Here is a 23,621-nt window from a genome sequence, read left to right on the forward strand (position 1 = left end):
TTATACTGTTGTGTAGCCAATCCAAAAACCTGTAGCCAATTGCTGTTTAAGATGATTAAATTTACTTCTCACAAATATTTGAGTAAATGTGAATCATTATACAATTTGTATCAAAATTCTTAGAACTGCTTCAAACATCTTGGGACTGAGATACTTGGTTATCTTAAAATACCTATAGTTCTTGAATCGATTATTTGAATTTTTGAACTAATTTCTGAACATAGTTTAAAATTAGTACCACGTGTTTTGCCAATTATGAGCAGTAGGAGCAGTGTTTTGGTGTACCAGAAGATGATATGAGTTAGTTTCCTAGGCAGTTTTCATGTATTTAACTGTCGAGGTTTCTTTCAGGAGAAATTTACACTGATGGCGATGCAAGCATATGTAATGGAGAGCATGGCTTACTTGACTGCAGGAATGATGGACCGGCCAGGAGAGCCAGATTGTTCTGTAGAAGCAGCCATGGTGAAGGTAGTGAACTGAAATTTAAAATATTTTTATGGAACTAGTTTAGATGATTCCATTTGTGATTTGTGACATTTGAGCAGGAGGAGGAACTGCGTTATATAAAAGTGTGTCTCGTTTTACTTGAAGATTAAGTTAGATTTCAGAACATGCGTAATTAAATTTACTACATGTCAATATTCAGAAATGATGTGTAGACCTGTAAAATATCAACTCTATGTAATGTCAAAATGTGAACTATATAAACTGGATTAAACAACTGTGGATTTAAATAACATGGTCCTCACCAGGCCCCAAACAACTGTTGGGAAAAATATTGCTTTCCTACCATTTTCCTGTTGGCAACTGATCACAGGAAATGATATTTTTCAGCTATTGGTAATGAAATACTGAACTGGAGTGTTGCTATTTTATAATCACATCACAAACTTGTACCTACATAATTGAGTCTGCATTGCTTACTGTATGTGGTACGGTGGCTGTGTGTCTTGCCATAAGTGCTTTTTTAAAATTAAAAAACATAAAATGTTACAAAGAACCATACTGGTAATCATTTATTATGGTCACAATTTCTTCAAAGTGCCAGCAAATTGCAATTATTTTTAATCTTGTAATTCCTTGCTGCTGTTATCTAATTAATTTCATTATTCATGCAATGTGTCTAATCCTGATGATTTCTAACTGAGTCAGTCTATCGATTAGGTTTACAGTTCTGAAGGTGCCTGGGTATGCATTAGCGAAGCACTGCAGATACTGGGAGGCCTTGGCTATATGAAAGATTATCCCTATGAACGACTCCTCAGGGACAGCCGAATTCTTCTGATTTTTGAGGTAAGCCAAAACTTCAATAGATTGGATACTAAATTTAATGGTGATGATAATTGACAGCTTAACGTGTTGCAAATGGTTAGGTAGCACTTAGCCAGTCAATTATGTTTAGCCAATTTAAATCTTTGCATCAAATATAAGGTAACAAGTTGTAACTTTACTGAATTTTATCTATAGTTGTACTGAATTGAGCAGATCTTAGATTTCTAAATTGGATAGGATAAAGTGGTTTTTAAAATGCATTTGTTATTTCAGATGTTAACATTAATTAGCTTCAGTTTGCCTTGTCACAGTCTATAGTGATAATTATGCTTATAGATTCAAAGATATCTTTGCAAACAACTCTTGTGACAAACCTGCTAAAAAAAAATTTTAAGTCAGTGCTGTGATTGGGTGAAGAACCTCAATTCTGCCTTTTCCTTGTTTTTTAATAAAGTCTCATTTCTCCCACATCAAGCATAATTACACTTCTTTTTGATAAGGCCTGGCAGCCTGCAATATGTTCAAATCTCTATAGTTCATTAAATATCTCTTGCTGAGAAACATAATACCCTCCATTGTTTATTCAACAGGCTTGTAATCTGCGGATAGAAACATGGGTGCTCTAAAGCTGTACAGTTTTGACCTGTGATGAAACAGTTCTGGTATCAATGCAACAAACAGGCTTCAAGAGGCATGGAAACACTGGGCTAAAAATTCGTCTGCTTCCGTTTTCAGCGCAAGGGTTGCGATTCGCAGTCTGCCCGCGCAGGTCCCATTGAGGCAGACAGCACACAACATCATGTTGCTTCCTCATTTGCCTGATTATAGCATTCAACTGAGTGGGACCGATGCTGCTGGCTGGCTGAACAGGGAAGGGGGCGGGGGGGTGGGTGGCAAAGCAGCACGTGAGGCTAGCAAATGCTCCAGCTGGCCTCGAGCGCTTAAAAAGAAGTTGCATGGACTGCCAGTACTGCAAATGTCTGCAATTTGAGGCAAAGCAAATGGAGCAGCAGGGTAAAGAAACAGCTCACAGGTATGCAGATGTGGCGCTTAGACTTCGTCGTGGAGGTTGACAGGAATAGAGAGGCCATGCTTCTTGGGAGTAGGGGCGGTGGGTGGCAGGCGGCCATCAAGGAACGCCCTCTGAAGGGAATGGGAACAGGAGACCAGTAAGGTCAATGCCCAGAGGACCTGACAGTAGTGCCGCAAGTAGTTCAGTGACATCATGCAGGTGGTCAAGGTCAATGAATGTAGCTTCACGTGACATCATATCCACCGCAACAATCTGTCATGCTGCTCAATACACCACACCCATATCACTCATTCATCAGCAGTCCCTAGGAGCCAGGACTCTCATTCAGATACTCTATCTCATCTTCCAATGATGTCATCTTCATAGAGTTATACAGCACAGAAAAAGGCCCTTCGGCCCATTGTGTCCATGCCGGCCATCAAGCATCTATCAAATTTGAAAGAATCACTTGACACTTGGGTCTGCTCCAAACGTCAAACAGTTTATTGCATTACGCTGGCAGGGAGCAGGTCACTGGGCAATCCAGATTCCTCTCCACCGAACAAAGGAAAATCATCAATACTTATACAGTTTCAAACAGTTACTCAGCCCATCCTGGCTGGGCACGGTCCAATCATAGTGATTATAGATTACATACATTGATTAGTGGAACCAATGAAATTAGGTACCAGGCATTGGGGGACTGCGTGACCAGCTCATGGACAGTTAGGGGGTTGCTCATGAACTCATGATGTCTTCCAAACCCCCTTATCTAACGTCCTTGGGTCTTGTGTATTTTTTTTTTATTCATTCATGGGATGTGGGCGACGCTGGCCAGGCCAGCATTTATTGCCCATCCATAATTGCCCTTGAGAAGATGGTGGTGAGCTGCCTTCTTGAACCGCTGCAGTCCTTTTGGGGTAGGTATACCCACAGTGCTGTTAGGAAGGGAGTTCCAGGATTTTGACCCAGCACAGTAAAGGAACGGTGATATAGTTCCAAGTCAGGATGGTGTGAGACTTGGAGGGGAACTTTCAGGTGGTGGTGTTCCCATGTATTTGCTGCCCTTGTCCTTCTAGTTGGTAGAGGTCGCGGGTTTGGAAGGTGCTGTCTAAGGAGCCTTGGTGCATTGCTGCAGTGCATCTTGTAGATGGTACACACTGCTGCCACTGTGCGTCAGTGGTGGAGGGAGTGAATGTTTGTAGATGGGGTGCCAATCAAGCAGGTTGCTTTGTCCTGGATGGTGTGGAGCTTCCTGAGTGTTGTTGGAGCTGCACCCACCCAGGCAAGTGGAGAGTATTCCATCACACTCCTGACTTGTGCCTTGTAGATGGTGGACAGGCTTTGGGGAGTCAGGAGGTGAGTTACTCGCCTCAGGATTCCTAGCCTCTGACCTGCTCTTGTAGCCACGGTATTTATATGGCTACTCCAGTTCAGTTTCGGGTCAACGGTAGCCTCTAGGATGTTATTGGGGTATTCAGTGATGGTAATGCTGTTGAATGTCAAGGGGAGATGGTTAGATTCTCTCTTGTTGGAGATGGTCATTGCCTGGCACTTGTGTGGTGCGAATGTTACTTGCCACTTATCAGCCCAAACCTGGATATTGTCCAGGTCTTGCTGCATTCCTACACGGACTGCTTCAGTATCGGAGGAGTCACGAATGGTGCTGAACATTGTGCAGTCATCAGCGAACATCCCCACTTCTGACCTTATGATTGAAGGAAGGTCATTGATGAAGCAGCTGAAGATAGTTGGGCCTAGGACACTACCCTGAGGAAGTCCTGCAGTGATGTCCTGGAGCTCAGATGATTGACCTCCAACAACCACAACCATCTTCCTTTGTGCTAGGCATGACTCCAGCCAGCGGAGGGTTTTCCCCCTGATTCCCATTGACCTCAGTTTTGCTAGGGCTCCTTGATGCCATACTGGGTCAAATGCTGCCTTGATGTCATGGGCAGTCACTCTCACCTCACCACTTGAGTTCAGTTCTTTTGTCATGTTTGAATCAAGGCTGTAATGAGGTCAGGAGCTGAGTGGCCCTGGCGGAACCCAAACTGAGCATCACTGAGCAGGTTATTGCTAAGCAAGTGCCGCTTGATGACACTGTTGATGACGCCTTCCATCACTTTACTGATGATTGTGAGTAGGTTGATGGGGCGGTAATTGGCCGGGTTGGACTTGTCCTGCTTTTTGTGTACAGGACGTACCTGGGCAATTTTCCACGTTGCAGTGTAGATGCCAGTGTTGTAGCTGTACTGGAACAGCTTGGCTAGGGGCGCAGCAAGTTCTGGAGCACAGGTCTTCAGTGCTATTGCCGGAATATTGTCAGGGCCCATAGCTTTTATATACATAATATCTTGCCTTAATCTTGTTACAGGCTGGTATCTTTGTCAGCATTCCTTAAGGGCATCTGCTAGAGGCTGCTCAATTAGAGATATTCTGCTGAATGAGCCTTTTTCTATATGAATCTGTGTGAATCAGCCCTTATAAGGAATGTAGTCAAGTTAGTTGGCTAAGTCCCATGGTGCCTTGCAAACATTTCATTGCTAGCTAGAATTATATGTTATTGGTTATTCGTATAATATTTATTGCAGGTGCCTCTGCCTAGAATTCAACAATTTTAATCCCATTTCCCAGCACTTGGCCCGTAGCCTTGTGTGCTATGGCATTTCAAGTGCTCATCTAAATTATTTTTAAATGTTGTGAGTGTACCTGCCTCTACCACCCCATCAGGCAGTGTGTTCCAGATTCCAGCCACCCTCTGGGTGAGAGAATTTTTCCGCAAATCCCATCTGAACCTCCTGCTCCTTACCTTTAAATCTGAGCCCCCTGGGTGTTGACAACTCCGCTAAAGGAAAATGTTCCTTTCTATCTATGCTACTCATAATTTTGTATACCTCAATCAGGTCCCCCCCTCAGCCTTCACTGCTCTAAGGAAAACAACCCTAGCCTATCCAGTCTCTCCTCTTAGCTGAAATGCTCCAGCCCAGGCAGCATTCTGGTAAATCTCCTCTGCACCCTCTCCAGTGCAATCACACCCTTCCTATAGTGTGGCGGCCAGAACTGTAGACAGCCGTGGCCTAACTAGCATTTTGTACAGCTCCATCATAACCTTCCTTCTCTAATCTTCTATGCCTCAGCTAATAAAGGCAAGTATCCCATCTGCCTTCCAAACCACCTTATCTGCTTCTGCTGCTGCCTTCAATGATCTATGAACAAGTACTCCAAGGTCCCTCTGACCCTCTACTTCCTGGGGTCCTACCATCCCTTATATTCCCTTACCTTGTTAGTCCTCCCAAAATGCATCACCTCACACTTCTCAGGATTAAATTCCATCTGCCATTACTCTGCCCATCTTACCAGCCCATCTATATCCTGTATTGTAAGGCTTTCCTCCTCACTATTTACGACACCACCAGTTATCGTATCATTTGATCATAGCTCCTATATTCACATCTAAGTCATTAATGTACACTACAAACAGCAAGGGTCCCAGCAACGATCCCTGAGGTACACCGCTGGCCACAGGCTTCCAATTACAAAACCAACCCTCGACCATCGCCCTCTGCCTCCTGCTACTAAGCCAATTTTGGATCCAATTTGCCAAATTGCCCTGGATCCCATGGGCTCTTAGCTTCTTAACCAATCTCCCATGCGGGACCTTATCAAAAGCCTTACTGAAGTCCATGTAGACTACATCAACTGCTTTACCCTCATCTACACACATAGTCACCTCGAAAAATTCAATCAAATTTGTTAGACCTGATCTCCCCCTGACAAAGCCATGCTTACTATCCCTGATTAATCCCTGCCTCTCAAAGTGGAGATTAATCCTGCCCCTCAGAATTTTTTCCAATAGTTTCTCTTCCACTGATGTTAGACTCACCTCTTGTTGCCTCCACATACCTCCAGCTATTCAGCCCAAACACAATGCAATACAGTCACTGACATTCTTTCTTCTCTTGCAGTGAAAGGTGGCACACAGTCCAAGGGAGCAGAGCAGAAGAGGTGGGGGACAGGCACATCTGCATCTCCTGAGCCCTATGGAGGTGATGGCACTCTGCATCCTGGGTCCAGTTGTGACAGAGCCTGTTGCATCTGGCATTGCTGAGAGCATTGAGGATGACCGTATGTTACTGCCTTATGCCCCTTCTCAGCTCCCATCTCACCCTTCTCCTACTATCTGGCCCGAAGTGTAAACTGCATATAGTGTGACCGTGGACCTATTGCTTTCTACCAAACCCCTGCTTCCTTTCATCCCAACCCTCCCCTTCTGATCTGCTTTCAGATATCCAAGAATTGCCACATGCCCAGCCTCAGGAGGAAGAGAGAGAGCAACACCACACCACTGATGAAGAGGCATCATCACTTGATCTGATACTCGCAGCCACCAGCTCGGGTATTGGCACTGTGCGAATTTTAGAGGGTAGTATAGAGTCAGGATCAGCACATAGTGAGTCACCAGGGCATGAGTGGGCTGCACAAAAGGAAGTGGAAAGGTAGCCTGTGTGCCAGCTCACTGGAGGTTGAGGTAGCAAACGAGTAGGGGATTCAGATGAAGACTGCAATGGGCATACAGGAGAACACTGATGATGCACACCAAAATGCTTGGTGCATTGGCAGGCCTGCCAGACAGCCTCCGGTCACTGTCGAGGAGTATGAAGGAGTTTGGCTCCAAAGTGGCAGAAAGCATCGCATAATGCTTGGAGCCCATCCTTTCTAGCATGCAAATGATGGCCAGCAAGTCACAGCACTTGCACTCCCAGTTGCTGTTTTGGCTTTCACTGCAGCACAGCCGGAAGGCATTCAACATCTCACTGGCAGTTTAGACAGAGGCCATGCGATCTATGCTTGTTTCACGCAGGCACAGACTGTTGCAGTCATGGCTGCCTATCTCCGTGCTCAAAGGGGCATGCAGGCTCCCAAAGCTGTCTAGTAACCTGTGCTGCAGCATATTACTAGGATTGATGAGGTGCAACCCTGTGGGAGTGGCAGTGGCACTGTTGAGACCAAACCTGCTGGCCTCTCAGGATGACCGCATTCGTGCTTCCATCACGACCACTCTGCCAGTGCCCTTGCTGTTGCCTGTCAGCTAGTTCAGACTGCAGCCACCCATGCTGAGATGGTGCAGTCTGAAGCTGGGCCTTCTCTGCCCAGAGTTGCTTGAGTTCCTACAAGGTCTACATTTTTCCCCATTTAAAATTAACAGCCTTCCACCAGCCATGCTGCAGCCACTGGGGTAACACTGCATAAAGGCAGGAGGGTAGGAAAAGGCAGTCACATGACGGTTCATTTTTGTTTGGGTAGGTGGATGCGTTTTTGGGGAAGATGTTGTGGAATAGTTATTATTGGTGGTTTTTATTGTAGGATCTTGACCAAAGGGATGCTGTGAAGGAGCATCCCATGTGGATGGTGGTAAGGTGGCGGAAGATGGGAGCCATGGTGTTGAAGGGATGTTCACCTAAGGTAAACCTGTCCAAAGTGAATGTGTTCTGGCTATGTCCTCTCTGCTGCCTCCTCAACCTCCCTCTCCCAGGATGACCTCCAGATGCCTGGTGACAATAGCTGTGCCCTCACAATGTGGAGGATGCAGCAGACCACCACAAACTTGGAAATATACTCTGCTGAGTATTGTTGAGCTCCCCACTGAGCAGTTCAGGTAGCAGAATCAATTCTCAAGAATGCCAATGGTCTGTTCCATGATGTTTCTGGTTGCTGCATGCCTTTCATTATCTGCCCATTGACCCTGTATAGTCAGTTGATGGAGGGGGATCATCAATAATGTGTAGAGGGTTAGCCGTCATCACGGAGCAGCCACCCTCTGCTGGTTCTTTGAGACCCAAAGATGGCGGAAACAGTAGAAACCCTCAGGATGTCAGCATTGTGGTTGCTGGCAGTGGTGGGCATTCACTGACATTATGGTTTGTGCATGGTCACACACCAACTGCATATTGATGGAATGATAGCCCTTGCGGTTCCTGTACCCCTCCCATTTAGTGGGGCCAGCCCCACCACGCCTGTAGTTGGTGGCTCCCTGCTTCATTGGGAATCCCGCTATCCTGGCAAATCCACAAGCTCGCTCATCCTGCTGCTCTCTGCTTCGAGAGAACACGATGAAATCTCCTTTGTTCACATATTGGGTCTCCGTCATCACCAGATACAGAAATAGACAGTGTACTGGGAGATGTTCACTGTTGTCTGGTCCTGCCTGGAATGATCTGGTCATATAGAAGTTTAATGTGACTCTGTGACCTTTACAGTCACTGGCAGCATAATCCTTGCCTGGTGTGAGGCTGCAGGTCCTCTTGAAGGAGGTGGCAAAGACCTATGAGTCACTTTTTGTTGAATCTGATTCACCTCGTGCTTTTTTCCTGAAGAGGTGCAGCTAGCGACGTGGTGGGTAGAGCCTTCTGTGAAGAACCGCCCTCCTTTTCGTAGAGCTTCCCCTCTTGCAGCCTTTACTTCATTTGTTGGTCATATTACAGACCCAGAGGCACAGCAACGCCAGTCCCTATAACTCTTGCAGAATTGGTGAGTACAAGAGTTGTCACGGAACTGTGTTTTTTCTCCTCTGTTTAAAACTGTGTGCCTTTAAGACTGAGCATGTGCCAGCAGTTGCACCTGTTCCCTAGGCCACAGCAGGAGGGAGAGAAGGTTACATGATGTACTGTAACTTTTAACTGTGGATAAAGATTGGCTTCAACCGATCTGAACTAGAGTCCTGTGAAGCATGCTCCAAAGGAAGTAGCTGTCTATTTCTCTTAGCCAGAAAATCTACATTTATCTTCAAGCTCTGCATTGCCGAAGGAGAGGGAAAGACCCCTGGAAAAAAAAACATTTGCCTTCAAGAGGGACTCTGTCGTTTGTTTGTGTTTGCTCGAATTCTCAGAAAAGTTTCTATTGAAAAACTACCAATTTTAGAATCCAAATAGCCTGTGGCTATCCTGCTTGTTAAAAAAACTGTGTGACGCCTGCTGCAACCAAAGTGCTTCAAATGCCTATCTATTAAAAGACTGTGTCGTTGAATCACCTGGAGACTTCGAGTGGCATCTGATTATTCTAATCTGGGACACCTCACCAACCAGGAATGTAATTTACCAGGACTTACAACCCAGCTACTTGTTTTATTCCTAAGAAATATTATTTTAAAAACTGGTTAACCATTGATTTTTGAATGTATGTGTGTGCGCATTAGGGTTAAGAGAGAATAAGTTATAAAGTTTTTAGACATAAATTTATCTTAATAGTGTTTAAGATTTAGTTTATTAATAAATAGTTAATTTGTTGTTTAAAGATACCTCGTTTGATCTGTTTTATTCTGGGGGTTAAAGTCTTTAATTTGGCTAATTTCCAGTAGGTGGGAAAACTTTAATATGCTGTGACCTGTGGAGTATTGGAACTGATTTGACCATGTATTACTCTCGCCTTGGTCGTGACAGTGTCCAAATCCTCTCCTCTCCCTGAATGGATGCACTGACTCATTAAAAAGACCTACAAAAACAAGCCACTGTGCTTCCACAAACTTTCCCACAGCAGAAGTAAGCCAGAAGCATCTCACCTGCAAGTTGGATGGCTGACCCTTTAAACAGCACTACTGGTGGGCCCCTCCTGCAGTTGAATGCATGTTCAGCTGAGAGTGATTAGCACGTGTACATTGGACCTGTGTGGTCCAAGTTTCCATAACATGCGTCAAATCAGCTAGAACCGCTTTCAGACATCACAGTCTGACCACTCCTGACACTTCTGGCGCACGCATGACAAGCCTGCGTGAGTGCCTTTCCCAGCACGGGATGCGACGTCAGCCACACCAGAACTGACGGGCAGTACATGCCATTTAAAGACTTCTGGACTTCTGTAGCACTAGCAGTAGTGGTGCTACAGAGCCCAACTTTTCAGCCTTTGTGTTTTTGTGAAGTCAGAGGAGGTTAATATTTTAAATGCAGATTCCAAAATCTCAATTTCATGTAGTGGCTTGCAGATGAAGACTTAAATCTCTGTGCAGTTGCCACTGATGTACATATTAATTTATGCCATTATTCAACATGTGCATTACTCAATGTGCTCAATAGTATGGCTGTAGTGTTTGGCAGCATTTTAAATTGCAGTATACTGACCTATCTGGATATTATTGGGTGTGATTATACAAAATAACAGGTTGTGGAATTTGGTGGGTGTTCTGCACAAATTAAATTGTGAATAAAGTGTTTTTGTACTAGTTGGAGTATCAAATGGATCTCATAATTACAAGTTTAATTATTTTTTAAAAATTTATTTGGTAGCTTCCATGTTCCTTGGATGTATTGATTTCATTCTTTTCATATATTGCAGGGGACTAATGAAATTCTACGGATGTACGTGGCCTTGACTGGGTTGCAGCATGCAGGGAAAATCCTCACCGGAAAAATAAAGTATGCTGTCCCTAACATTTTTTTCACTTTGTTCTAAATATCCTCCTCCTAAACCACATTCCAAAAAATAATCCACACTTCTCCAGTTACTGAGATGTAGCTATGTAGATTTTTTTTTTAATGAGTGATGTGACTTAGACCTTTGACTCTAGCTTCATTGTAATCAGCGTATTGAACTGTGATCCTAGGGTCAGTGCCTTTAATTATGCTCATTTTAAATTTAAATGTTTTATTAATTTTACCAATATTCTGTAATCAAAGGAAATTGGAGATTGATTTAAGGCTGTATTTACACTACAGTTGCAGCATCAATGCACAGCTAAAACAGGGCTCAGTCCTGCTGTGGAGCAAAATAAAGTGAGGCTCCTGGAGAAGCATTAGGTTGGGATTTACACTTTTTAAAAAAAAAAGCGTATGGTGTTCAGATTGGGTCAAATTTTGGATCTTGGACAGACGATGGAACTGGAAATTTTGCAGTACTATGGTAGAAGAGATGATCGGGTTCAAAAAAAAAAGCTGAGTTATGTGTGAAATGGGTTTGGACAGTCTCAAAGCAATTCTTTTGACACTGATAGAGCATTTCTGTTGAGAAGTCATTGAAATAAATGATGTATCAAATGAAAATGTCAAGTGCTGCAGAGGTTGAGGCATCTTAATGGGTTAAAATATTGAAGCTTTCAGTTAGTTTCAGAATTAATGTCTGAATAACTTTCACCGATTGAATAAATTCAGAAATCCCATTTCTTCTAAGAAATTGCATTTCATTAAAACTGTACTCTGCTATAGGAGTGTTTAGGAAGGCAAAGAGGGGGTGTGGTCATTCATATAACAATAAAAACTTGTATTTATATAACAATAACTACTTATATTTATATAGCCAGCCAAGAGCGACGTCTCAATTCATTCCATCTTCGCTGCCTTCGGAGAATACTTGGCATCAGGTGGCAGGACTATATCTCCAACACAGAAGTCCTTGAAGCGGCCAACATCCCCAGCTTATACACACTACTGAGTCAGCGGCGCTTGAGATGGCTTGGCCATGTGAGCCGCATGGAAGATGGCAGGATCCCCAAAGACACATTGTACAGCGAGCTCGCCACTGGTATCAGACCCACCGGCCGTCCATGTCTCCGTTATAAAGACGTCTGCAAACGCGACATGAAATCGTGTGACATTGATCACAAGTCGTGGGAGTCAGTTGCCAGCATTCGCCAGAGCTGGCGGGCAGCCATAAAGACAGGGCTAAATTGTGGCGAGTCGAAGAGACTTAGTAGTTGGCAGGAAAAAAGACAGAGGCGCAAGGGGAGAGCCAACTGTGCAACAGCCCCAACAAACAAATTTCTCTGCAGCACCTGTGGAAGAGCCTGTCACTCCAGAATTGGCCTTTATAGCCACTCCAGGCGCTGCTTCACAAACCACTGACCACCTCCAGGCGCGTATCCATTGTCTCTCGAGATAAGGAGGCCCAAAAGAAAGAAGGAAATTTATATAGCGCCTTTTACCTAAAAGCAGGACAAATCCAACCCGACCAATTATCGCCCCATCAGTCCACTCTCAATCATCAATAAAGTGATGGAAGGTGTTGTTGACTGCTATCAAGCGGCACTTGCTTAGCAATAACCTGCTCAGTTTGAGCTCCACCAGGGCCACTTGGCACCTGACCTCATTACAGCCTTGGTTCAAACATGGACAAAATAGCTGAACTCAAGAGGTGAGGGGAGAGTGACTGCCCTTGTCATCAAGGCAGCATTTGACAGAGTATGGCATCAAGGAGCCCTAGCAAAACTGGGAATTGGTGTGGGTGGGGGGTGGGTTTGTTGTGGAGGGAAAACACTCCAGTAGTTGGAGTCATCCCTAGCGCAAAGGAAGATGGTTGTGGTTATTGGAGGTCAATCATCTCAATTCCAGGACATCACTGCAGGAGTTCTTCAGGGTAGTTTCTTCGGTCCAACCATCTTCAGCTGCTTCATCAATGACCTTCAATCATGAGGTCAGAAGTGGGGATGTTTGCTGATGATTGCACAATGTTCAACATTTGCGACTCCTCAGATACTGAAGCAGTCTGTGTAGAAATGCATCAAGACCTGGACAAAATCCAGGCTTGGACTGGCAAGTGGCAAGTAACATTCGTACCACACAAGTGCCAGGCATGACTATCTCAAACAAGAGAGAATCTAACCATCTCCCCATGACATTCAATGGCATTACGCTCGCCCCACCATCAGCATCCTCGGGGTTACCATTAAGCAGAAACTGAACTGGAGTAGCCATATAAATACCTGGCTACAAGAGCAGGTCAGAGGTTAGGAATCCTGCAGCGAGTAACTCACCTCCTGACTCCCCAAAGCCTGTTCACCATCTACAAGGCACAAGTCAGGAGTGTGATGGAATACTCTCCACTTGCTTGGATGAGTGCAGCTCCAACAACACTGAAGAAGCTCGACACCATCCAGGACAAAGTAGCTTGCTTGATTGGCACCCCATCTACAACATTTACTCCCTCCACCACCGATGCACAGTGGCAGCAGTGCATTGCCATCTTCAGGATGCACTGCAGCAACGTGCCAAGGCTCCTAAGACAGCACCTTCCAAACCCGTGACCTCTACCACCTCGAAGGACAAGGACAGCAAATGCTTGGGAACACCACCTGCAAGTTCCCCTCCAAGCCACACACCATCCTGACTGGGAACTTATATCACCATTCCTTCACTGTCGCTGGGTCAAACTCCTGGAACTCCCTAACAGCACTGTGGGTTTACCTACCCCACATGGACTGAAGCAGTTCAAGAAGGTGGCTCACCATCACCTTCTCAAGGGCAATTCAGGATGGGCAATATATACTGTCCTAGCCAGTGACGCCCGCATCCCATGAACAAATCAATTTAAAAATAACATTTATTGTGGCTAACAGCTATATCATACCATTTCAAAGTTATATAATGTGGCTCCAGATTTTGTGCTTAAAATGTGAAGCAAACCATAAACCTAAAATTGAACAAAGTGTCTCTTTCCCAGAAGTTAACACCTTTACCTGCTCGGTTAACAGCTTTAGATTCCTGTAACTGATGCACCGCATTTGAGAGTTTTTAATAAAAGTTGTCACCTTTAGAGGTGATATTTACAATAATTCAGTTGGTAGCATCCTTGCTTCTGAGCTAAAAGACAATGGGTGAAGTCTTACTCCCAAGTTTGAGCATACCTTGTATGGCATTTAGTGTAGAAATGAGTGAGTTTTGCATTGTTAAAGGTAGCTGCTCAGCTGATCATAAAAGTTCTCCTAGCAAACATTATTCCTCAACCAACACCACCAGGCAAAATGGATTTACTGGTCATCCATCTCATTTCTAGTTTGTTGGGTCCTTGTACTCAGTTGCTTACATAACAGGAACTGCACTTCAGAAGTAATTTATTAGCTCTGATGTGCAATTTCATTCTGATCTACATTGTCACGGTTTTTGTGTTTGCTTCCAGAGAGATGAAAAAAGGAAACATTGGAGTTGTATTGGAGCTTTTAGGAAAAAGATTGGGAAGTGTTTTTAACAAAAAGGTGGATTACGGCCTCACGGGCAAAACTGGTGACGTGCACCCAAGTTTGGAGGTACATAATCATATAAATTGCCATTTCTGGTCTTTATTTAAGATATATTTTGAGAAGTAATTTTTCATCTGGCATTTCAATCATTAACTGGAACCAATATTTAGCATGTAGAGTAGATCGTTAAGCACATTATGTAGTTGAAGACTTCAGTTCTGTTGTCTAAGAATTTTTGTGTAGATACCCAGGTCTACACAGATGTTGTACAATGTAAAGCCCATTATTTAATCCACTGATTTACAATATTGGGTAGGTCAAATTGTGTTCTATTAAATGGAATTCTAGGTTTGATATGTTTTGGTGATCAAAGTCTACAATTATATACATTATCTATTAAAAATGTAAATCCGTGGTTTATTATAATTGATTTCTTCTGGCATTAAACAATGAAGTGTAGAATTCAGGTGAAGCAGGGATAGATAAATGAGCCAAGGAGACATTCTGAACTCATTTTTCATCATAAAAGGAGAAACATTTTCAGGGAATAAGCACTCTGGCCCATGCTGACTGCTGCTTAGCATCCTGAGAGGAGCAGGCAAATCCCCATCAGATTCTCATGTGAGTAGCTGGACTAACCAATTGATGAGTTCACTGTTATTTGAACTTGCACTTGAACATAGAATCAGAATGATTCCAGCACAGAAGGTGGCCATTCGGCCTTTTGTGCCCATGCCAACTCTCTGCAAGAGCACTGTTAGTTCCATTCCCCCCAACCTTTCCACGTAGGCCTTCCAATTTTTTTTCTCTTCAGGTGCATATCCAATTCCCTTTGACAGCCATGGGAATCTGTCTCCACCATACTCTGAGGTAGTGCATTCTAGATCCTAACCACTCACTGCAAAAACCTCACGTCACTTTTGGTTCTTTTGCCAATTGCCTTAAATCTGTGTCCTCTGGTTCTCGACACTTCCATCAAAAGGAACAGTTTCTCTTTATGTACTCTATCTAGACCCCTCATGATTTTCAGCATCTTTATCAAATCTCCTCTCAACCTTCTCTACTAGGGAGAGGAACCTAACTTCTCCAATCTATCCACTGAAGTCCCTCATCCCTGGAGCCATTCTTGTAAATCATCTCTACATCCTCTCTAAAACCATCACATCCTTCCTAATGTGTGGTACCCAGAATTCCAGTTGAGGTCGAATGAGTGTTTCATCAACTTTCTTGCTTTTGTACTCTATATGCCTTTACTTATAAAGCCCAGTATCTCGCATGTCTTTTTAACCACTTTCTCAACCTGCCCTGCCACCTTCAATGATTTGTGCACCTCTACCTCAGGTATATATGCTCCTGCATCCCCTTTAGAATTGCACCCTATATTTTATTTTGTGTCACATCATTCTTCGTACCAAAATGTATGACTTTGCGCTTATCTGTGTAAATTTCATCTGTCACATGGTTGCCCATTCCACCGCCTGCCTATGTCCTCCTGAAGTCTATCGCCATCCTCCTCACTGTTCACTACACTTCCAAGTTTTGTGTTGTCTGCAAATTTTGAAATTGTGTGCTGCACGCCCAAGTCTAGGTTGTTAATACAGAGCACAAGAAGCAGTGGCCCTGGTACTGACCCCTGGGGAGCCCCGCTGTGTACTTCCTATGGTCCGAGAAACAACTGTTAGCCACTACTCCTGTTTCCTGTCACTCAGCCAATTTCGTATCCATACTACCACTATCACTTTTACTCCATGGGCTTCAACTTTGCTGACAAGCCTGTTATGTGGCACTTTATCAAGTGTCTTTGGAAGTCCATAGACACCACATCAATTGCATTGCCCTCATCAACCCTCGCTATTACTTCACCAGAAAATTCAATCGTTAGTTAAACACAATTTGCCTTTAACTAATCCACACTTGTCCAAGTGACTGTTAATTTTGTCCCAGGATTATCGTTTCTAAAAGCTTTCCCAGCACTAAGGTTAAACTGACTGGCCTGTAGTAGCTGGGTTTGTCTTTGCACCTTTGTTCAAAAGAGGGTGTAACATTGTAACATTTGCAATTCTCCAGTCTTCTGGCACCACCTCCATATCTAAAAAGGATTGGAAGATTATGGTCAGTACTTCCACAATTTCCACGCTTACTTCCCTCAGCATCCTTGGACAAATGTCTGAAGAGATGAGATAATCCAGACGGTGGTGGGGGGGGGTGGCTAACTGGACAGGTCAAATAGATGGAATGTCCAGGGAGCAATCAACAGATGAAACCGTAATAGATATATGTGAGAGGTGGTGATCAGGGTCACCCCAGGTGTGCTCACGTACTAAACACAGCCAACGCACTTATGACACCTCCTTGGGTGCGGCAGGCGTGTTAACATTCTAATGCTATGCTAATCTCGGGCAATGAGCAACATAAAGGCGGAGTGACTTTTGACACCACTGTCAGCCAATGAGTGGGAGGCAGGGCCATGTTGGCACATTACAATGTACCCTATATCGGCCCTTCCACCATGCTAAAAGTGGACTTCCATCATGTAGCTGGTTAAAATGCAGAAGCATGCTGAATTGTGGAGGTTCTAATCAATGCCATGGCTATTGCTAACTTGCATTTAAACTTTTTTGGATTTGGGCAAATGGCATAGAGGCTGTATGGGTGAGATGTTGGGAGATTTTCTCTATGCTTTATGGAATGTGATCAGTTTGTAAAGAATTGATTTACAATATTATTACATGTAGCAGTATTATAAATCACTTTTTAGACTTTTTCCCATTTTGAGCAAACAAATTCCTTGTGTGGAGTTTGGTTTGCTTCTGTGCATGGCGATGGGTTCCAACGTATGACAGGTGCCCAGCTGAACCAAAGAAATTAATCTGTATTTGGGGCAGAATGCTACTTGTACTATGATGCATCATATTGTTGTAGAATGTGGGTTATCAGCAATTTCTTCCAGATGGTTACATTTCGTTAAGGGCAATTAGTGTTTAACTAACTTGATTGGGTTTTTTGGTGAACTAACAGCAGGTGGATGAGGGCAGTGCAGTTGATGTGTATGTGGACTTTGATAAAATACTACATATTAGGCTTGTTAGCAAAATTGAAGCCCATAGGATAAAAGGGGTATGACTGGCATGGATACAAAAATTAATTAAGGGATAGAAAACAGAGTACCTTTTCCAAGGCCTTGACATCATCCTTCTGAAAATGTGGTGCCCTGAATGAAACACAATATTCCAGGTGAAGCCTAACCAATGTTTTTTAAAGGTTTAGCATAAGATTCTTGCTTTTGTATTCTATTCCTCTATTAATAAAGCCAAGGATCCCATATGCTTTTTTTCAACAGCCTTCTCAACTTGTCCTGCCACCTTCAGAGATTTGTGTACCGACACCCCTAGGTGTGTCATAGTCACAGAGTTATACAGCACAGAAACAGGCCCTTTGACCCACCGTGTCCACACTGGCCATCAAGCACCTCGCTATTTTAATCCCATTTTCCAGCACTTGGCCTGTAGCCTTGTATGCTATGGCGTTTCAAGTGCTCATCTAAATACTACTTAAATGTTGAGGGTTCCTGCCTCTACCACCCCCTCAGGCAGTGCGTTCCAGATTCAAACTATCTTCTGGGTGAAAAAAGTTTTCCTCAAATCCCCTCTAAACCTCCTGCTCCTTACCTTAGATTTATGCCCCCTGGTTATTGACACCTCCACTAAGGGAAAAGAAATTCTTCCTATCTACCTTATCTATGCCTCTCATAATTTTGCATACCTCAATCAGCCTTCTCTGCTCTAAGGAAAACAACACTAGCCTATCCAGTCTCTCTTCATAGCTGAAATGCTTCAGCCCAGGCAGCATCCTGGTGAATCTGCTCTGCACTCTCCCCAGTGCAATCGCATCCTTCCTATAGTGTGGCGACCAGAACTGTACGCAGTACTCCAGCTGTGTCTGTTTCTGCACCCCCTTTAAACTTGTACCGTTTAGCTCATATTATCTCACCTCATTCTGCCTGCCAAAACACGTTGCTTTACACTTCTCTGCATTAAATTTTCATCTGCCATGTGTCTTCCCATTTTACCAGTCTGTCTAGGTCCTTCTGAAGCCTGTTACTGTCATCCTCATTGTTTACGCCTGCAAACTTTGAAATTATGCACTGCATTCCCAAGTCCAGGACATCAATATATATTAAAAAGAGCAGTGCACCTAATACCAATCCTTGGGGATACCACTGTATGCTTTCCTCCAGTGTGGAAAACAAGTGTTCACTATTCTGCTTTCTGACCCTTAGCCAATTTTGAATCTACCCTGCCATTGTCCCTTTAATCCATGGGCTTGAATTTTTCTAAAATTTATTATCTGGTACTTTGTCAAGTACCTTTTGAAAGTCCGTTTACACATCAATGCATGCCGTTACTTCATCAAAGAACTTGATCAAGTTTGTCAAATACGATTTGCCTTTATCAAATCCATGCTGAACTGCAGCTTGTACAGCTTAAAATTGATAATGACAATTAAGGATGATGGAATGGAGGCAGCGAAGTTGTCAAGGTTGATTAAAGGAAATATTTGAATTTGTTTCCTACAGGAGAGTGCCAAAAAAATGGAGGAGAATGTGTATTTTTTGGGATGCTCAGTGGAAAACTTACTGTACAGATATGGGAAGGTAAGTAGAACACTGCTATTCTGAAGAAAATATTTGTGGCAAGAAAATATGAGTATGCTGTAAATGTATGAACGTTTTAAGCTGAAAGGTTGTTTTTTGATTACATCCTTATTCCATAACTCAGTTGGAATTTCAGGGTGTGGTGGGGTTGTGACATGGTGCAGTGGGGAAAGGAAGCAATGAAAGTGGGATGCATTTTGGTGGGGGTTTCAGAAGAAATGTTACCCTCGGCAGTGATTTTCTCTCCCCCACCATCAATTGTACTCATTCCCTCCCCTTCCTATCACTAGCACTACTCATTCTCACCACTACCCCACCTCTTTTTCTTTTAACTGTCTCCAGTGGCGCAGTGGTTAGCACCGCAGCCTCACAGCTCCAGCGACCCGGGTTCAATTCCGGGTACTGCCTGTGTGGAGTTTGCAAGTTCTCCCTGTGTCTGCGTGGGTTTTCTCCGGGTGCTCCGGTTTCCTCCCACAGCCAAAAGACTTGCAGGTTGGTAGGTAAATTGGCCATTATAAATTGCCCCTAGTATAGGTAGGTGGTAGGGAAATATAGGGACAGGTGGGGATGTGGTAGGAATATGGGATTAGTGTAGAATTAGTATAAAATGGGTGGTTGATGGTCGGCACAGACTCGGTGGGCCGAAGGGCCTGTTTCAGTGCTGTATCTCTATTTAAAAAAAAATTACTCTGCTGCCACTTACCGTGATCATTCATCCACTCTTATCCTCCACTTCCTCCCTTGCTCCTCATTTACTTCCTCCCTTGCTCCTCATTTACTTCCTCCTTGTCCATCTCCCTCAGAGATTCTGTTTGCCTGCAATGTACACCTTACTTTTTTTTAAAAGGTGTCAAATTAGAGTAGAGAAAGATGCACAGTTTCTTTTTATTTTATTCATTCATGGGATTTGAATGTCGCTAGCCAGGCCAGCATTTATTGCCCACATCTTATGGCCCTTTAGAAGGTGGTGGTGAGCTGCCTTCTTGAACCGCTGCAGTCCATTTGGGGTAGGTACACCCACAGTGCTGTTAGGAAGAGAGTTCCAGGATTTTGACCCAGTGACAGTAAAGGAACAGTGATATAGTTCCAAGTCAGAATGGTGTGTGACTTGGAGGGGAACTTGCAGGTGGTGGTGTTCCCATGCATTTGCTGCCTTTGTCCTTCTAGTTGGTAGAGGTTGTGGGTTTGGAAGGTGCTGTGTAAGGAGTCTTGGTGCATTGCTGCAGTGCATCTTGTAGATGGTACACACTGCTGCCACTGTGCGTCGGTAGTGAAGGGAGTGAATGTTTGTAGATGGAGTGCCAATCAAGCGGGCTGCTTTGTCTTGGATGGTGTCGAGCTTCTTGAGTGTTTTTGGAGCTGCACCAATCCAGGCAAGTGGAGAGTATTCCATCACACTCCTGACTTGTGCCTTGTAGATGGTGGACAGGCTTTGGGGATTCAAGAGGTGAATTACTCGCCTCAGGATTCCTAGCCTCTGACCTGCTCTTGTAGCCACGGTATTTATATGGCTACTCCAGTTCAGTTTCTGGTCAATGGTAGCCACCAGGATGTTGTTAGTGCGGGATTCAGCGATGGTAATGCCATTAAATGTCAAGGGGAGATGGTTAGATTCTCTCTCTTGTTGGAGATGGTCATTGCCTGGCACTTGTGTGGCGCGAATGTTACTTGCCACTTATCAGCCCAAGCCTGGATATTGTCCAGGTCTTGCTGCATTTCTACACATACTGCTTCTGTATTTGAGGAGTCACGAATGGTGCTGAACATTGTGCAATCATCAGTGAACATCCCCACTTCTGACCTTATGATTGAAGGAAGGTCATTGATGAAGCAGCTGAAGATGGTTGGGCCCAGGATACTACCTTGAGGAACTCCTGCAGTGATGTCCTGGAGCTCAGATGATTGATCTCCAACAACCACAACCATCTTCCTTTGTGTTAGGTATGGCTCCAGCCAGCGGAGGGTTTTCTGCCTGATTCCTATTGACCTCAGTTTTGCTAGGGCTCCTTGATGCCATACTCTGTCAAATGCTGCCTTGATGTCAAGGGCAGTCACTTTCATCTTACCTCTTGAGTTCAGCTCCTTTGTCCATGTTTGAACCAAGGCTGTAATGAGGTCAGGAGTTGAGTGGCCCTGGCGGAACCCAAACTGAGCGTCGCTGAGCAGGTTATTGCTAAGCAAGTGCCGCTTGATGGCACTGGTATTGACACCTTCCATCACTTTACTGATGATTGAGTCTAGGCTGATGGGGCGGTAATTGGCTGGGTTGGACTTGTCCTGCTTGTTGTGTACAGGACATACCTGGACAATTTTCCACATTGCAGGGTAGATGCCAGTGTTGTAGCTGTACTGGAACAGCTTGGCTAGGGGTGCGGCAAGTTCTGGAGCACAGGTCTTCAGTACTATTGCCGGAATATTGTCAGAGCCCATAGCCTTTGCAGTATCCAGTGCCTTCAGTTGTTTCTTGATATCACGCGGAGTGAATCGCATTGGCTGAAGTCTGGCATCTGTGATGATGGGGAACTTCAGGAGGAGGCAGAGATGGATCATCAACTCGGCACTTCTGGCTGAAGATTGTTGCAAATGCTTCAGCCTTATTTTTCGCACTGATGTGCTGGGCTCCCCCATCATTGAGGATGGGGATATTTGTGGAGCCTCCATCTCCAGTTAGTTGTTTAATTGACCACCACCATTCACGGCTGGATGTGGCAGGACTGCAGAACTTAGATCTGATCCATTGGTTATGGGGTCACTTAGCTCTGCCTATCGCATGCTGCTGATGCAGTTTGGCACGCAGATAGCCCTGTGTTGTAGCTTCACCAGGTTGACACCTCATATTGAGGTATGCCTGGTGCTGCTCCTGGCATGCCCTCCTGCACTTTTCATTGAACCAGGGTTGGTCTCCTGGCTTGATGGTAATGGTAGAGTGGAGGATATGCTGGGCCATGAGATTACAGATTGTGGTTGAGTACAATTCTGCTGCTATCTCGTTAGTTAGCAATTGGAGCATTTCATTTTTGGTCATCATAGACCGCTTCGCTATTGATTGAAAATTAAATTGGTATTTTGTTGAAAAATTAACTAAATTGCCCTGAAAAAAAGACTCCTCTTATTCATGCACCCGTACAGCGCTTTATATTGGGAAAAAAACTCATTTTGCACTTCGCACACACAAAGCTATTCAAATTTGACCTCTCGCTTCAAATAAATTTGAAACACTGAACAAAAACTGCTAGAATCTAAAGAAAAATACTCCATCAATACAGATCACTGATAAATGGACTTTCTGGGAAATTTGGGAAATTGCGCATGCTCAGACTCCACAATCTGAATTCCACTAATAGTTTCAAAAATATTAAGACCATGTCTAGGCTTCTGGGGAGGCCTTCAAGTAAAACTTTAATGAAGATGTTAAAAGAGACAAATACAATTCACTGGATAAATTTCATCATTTTATTGTGAAGTATGTAATTTTTTTTTTCAATGTTTACGATCTTGTTTGGAACATTAGAAATTTTAGTTGTTGAACAAGTTGAAGGTGAAAAATATCAATTTGTCAAGAAAGTGTGATACAGTGCCATCTAATGACCACAGCTTATAATTACACATGTACATATCAAATATGAGTAAAAATTTATAATGGAAAGAGTTGATACAAAAATGTAAAAAAGGTTGTGTCGGGAAGCGTACACAAATGTAAAATCTTAAGGTATATGAGTGAATACGTGAAATGTTTATAAAGTACGTTAATTATCTTTGGCTTTTGGAGTAGCCGCAAAACCACATTTTACAGAACAGAAAATGCAGTTACAGAGAGTGGATACCTGTGGCAAGCATGCCTCCTAGAAATTAAATTCATGAATTACAAGTGAGATCGGAGCCTCGTTGTCGGATATTTACTTTGTCACACAGCATTGTTATTTTGAGATGTATTCTATCTTGCAGCATGCCCAGGTTCATTGTTTAATATTTAATAGTGGTGTTTAACGCTGGTGTTTTGTGGTCAGAGTTCAATACATTAATGATGTGGCCCTTTTCAATTCAGTGGCTTACTGTGACCTCAATCTTCATTCACAAGGATCTCTGTTAACGGAATAAATCCTAACCAGGACAAAAATGGAATGGGAGTCTGACCAGTTCAGACCAGACCGTTAGTAAGGAGTAAATGGCAAGGAAAGAAACCAAATTGATTAGGAGTGCCACAACCATAAAAAGAATGAGCAGAGATTGGGCTTAATGATGGAAATAAATCAGGGACTTGTGAAATGGGCCATCATATTAATCTGCTTGTACATTAAATGGTGTTATAAAATGCTCAGATTTCAATACAGTATTTCTGCATTTGACACTGAAGCTAAATGTGTTATATAAACAGACTGTTTGAAAGTAGTGTGTCATGGAAAAGTGTTCTGCTGGTAACAGTCTTTACAATTTGGATGTCACAGAACCATATTTTTTTCTCCTCGGATTAAAACAGCGTGCCTTTAAGACGGGGAGAGAAGCTTTTGGATTTCTGAGGCACAATGTGCCAGCTGCATTTTGCTACCTAGGCCACAGCAGGAGAGAGAGGTCACATGGTATAATGTTTCAATTTGACTGTGTAAAACTGGCAAAAAAAAAGTCTGAACCAGCCACCAGCGAGGCCTGCGACTAAAGAAAAGAGCTGTCTATTCTCTCTCAGCAGAAATTCTATAAGGAGCTGAAGGCTTGAGTTAACTGTCTAAGGAGAAAAAAGCTTT

The 23,621-nt window shown here is 43.7% G+C and overlaps 1 protein-coding gene across 2 annotated transcripts in view; it reads left to right on the forward strand.

Moving 5' to 3' along the window:
- The window catches only part of acad9 (acyl-CoA dehydrogenase family, member 9), an 80,526-nt gene that overhangs the window by 45,880 nt on the left and 11,025 nt on the right, over window positions 1-23,621 (forward strand). For both annotated transcript variants that reach the window (XM_068051806.1, XM_068051807.1), the window contains exons 11-15: window positions 352-471; window positions 1,168-1,296; window positions 10,616-10,695; window positions 14,168-14,294; window positions 18,805-18,882. In XM_068051806.1, coding sequence (XP_067907907.1) covers window positions 352-471; window positions 1,168-1,296; window positions 10,616-10,695; window positions 14,168-14,294; window positions 18,805-18,882 — 534 coding nt within the window. The remainder of the gene's footprint in view (window positions 1-351; window positions 472-1,167; window positions 1,297-10,615; window positions 10,696-14,167; window positions 14,295-18,804; window positions 18,883-23,621) is intronic.

This window comes from Heterodontus francisci, chromosome 19 (genome assembly GCF_036365525.1).
Source record: "Heterodontus francisci isolate sHetFra1 chromosome 19, sHetFra1.hap1, whole genome shotgun sequence".
In the NCBI taxonomy this organism is placed as follows: domain Eukaryota; kingdom Metazoa; phylum Chordata; class Chondrichthyes; order Heterodontiformes; family Heterodontidae; genus Heterodontus; species Heterodontus francisci.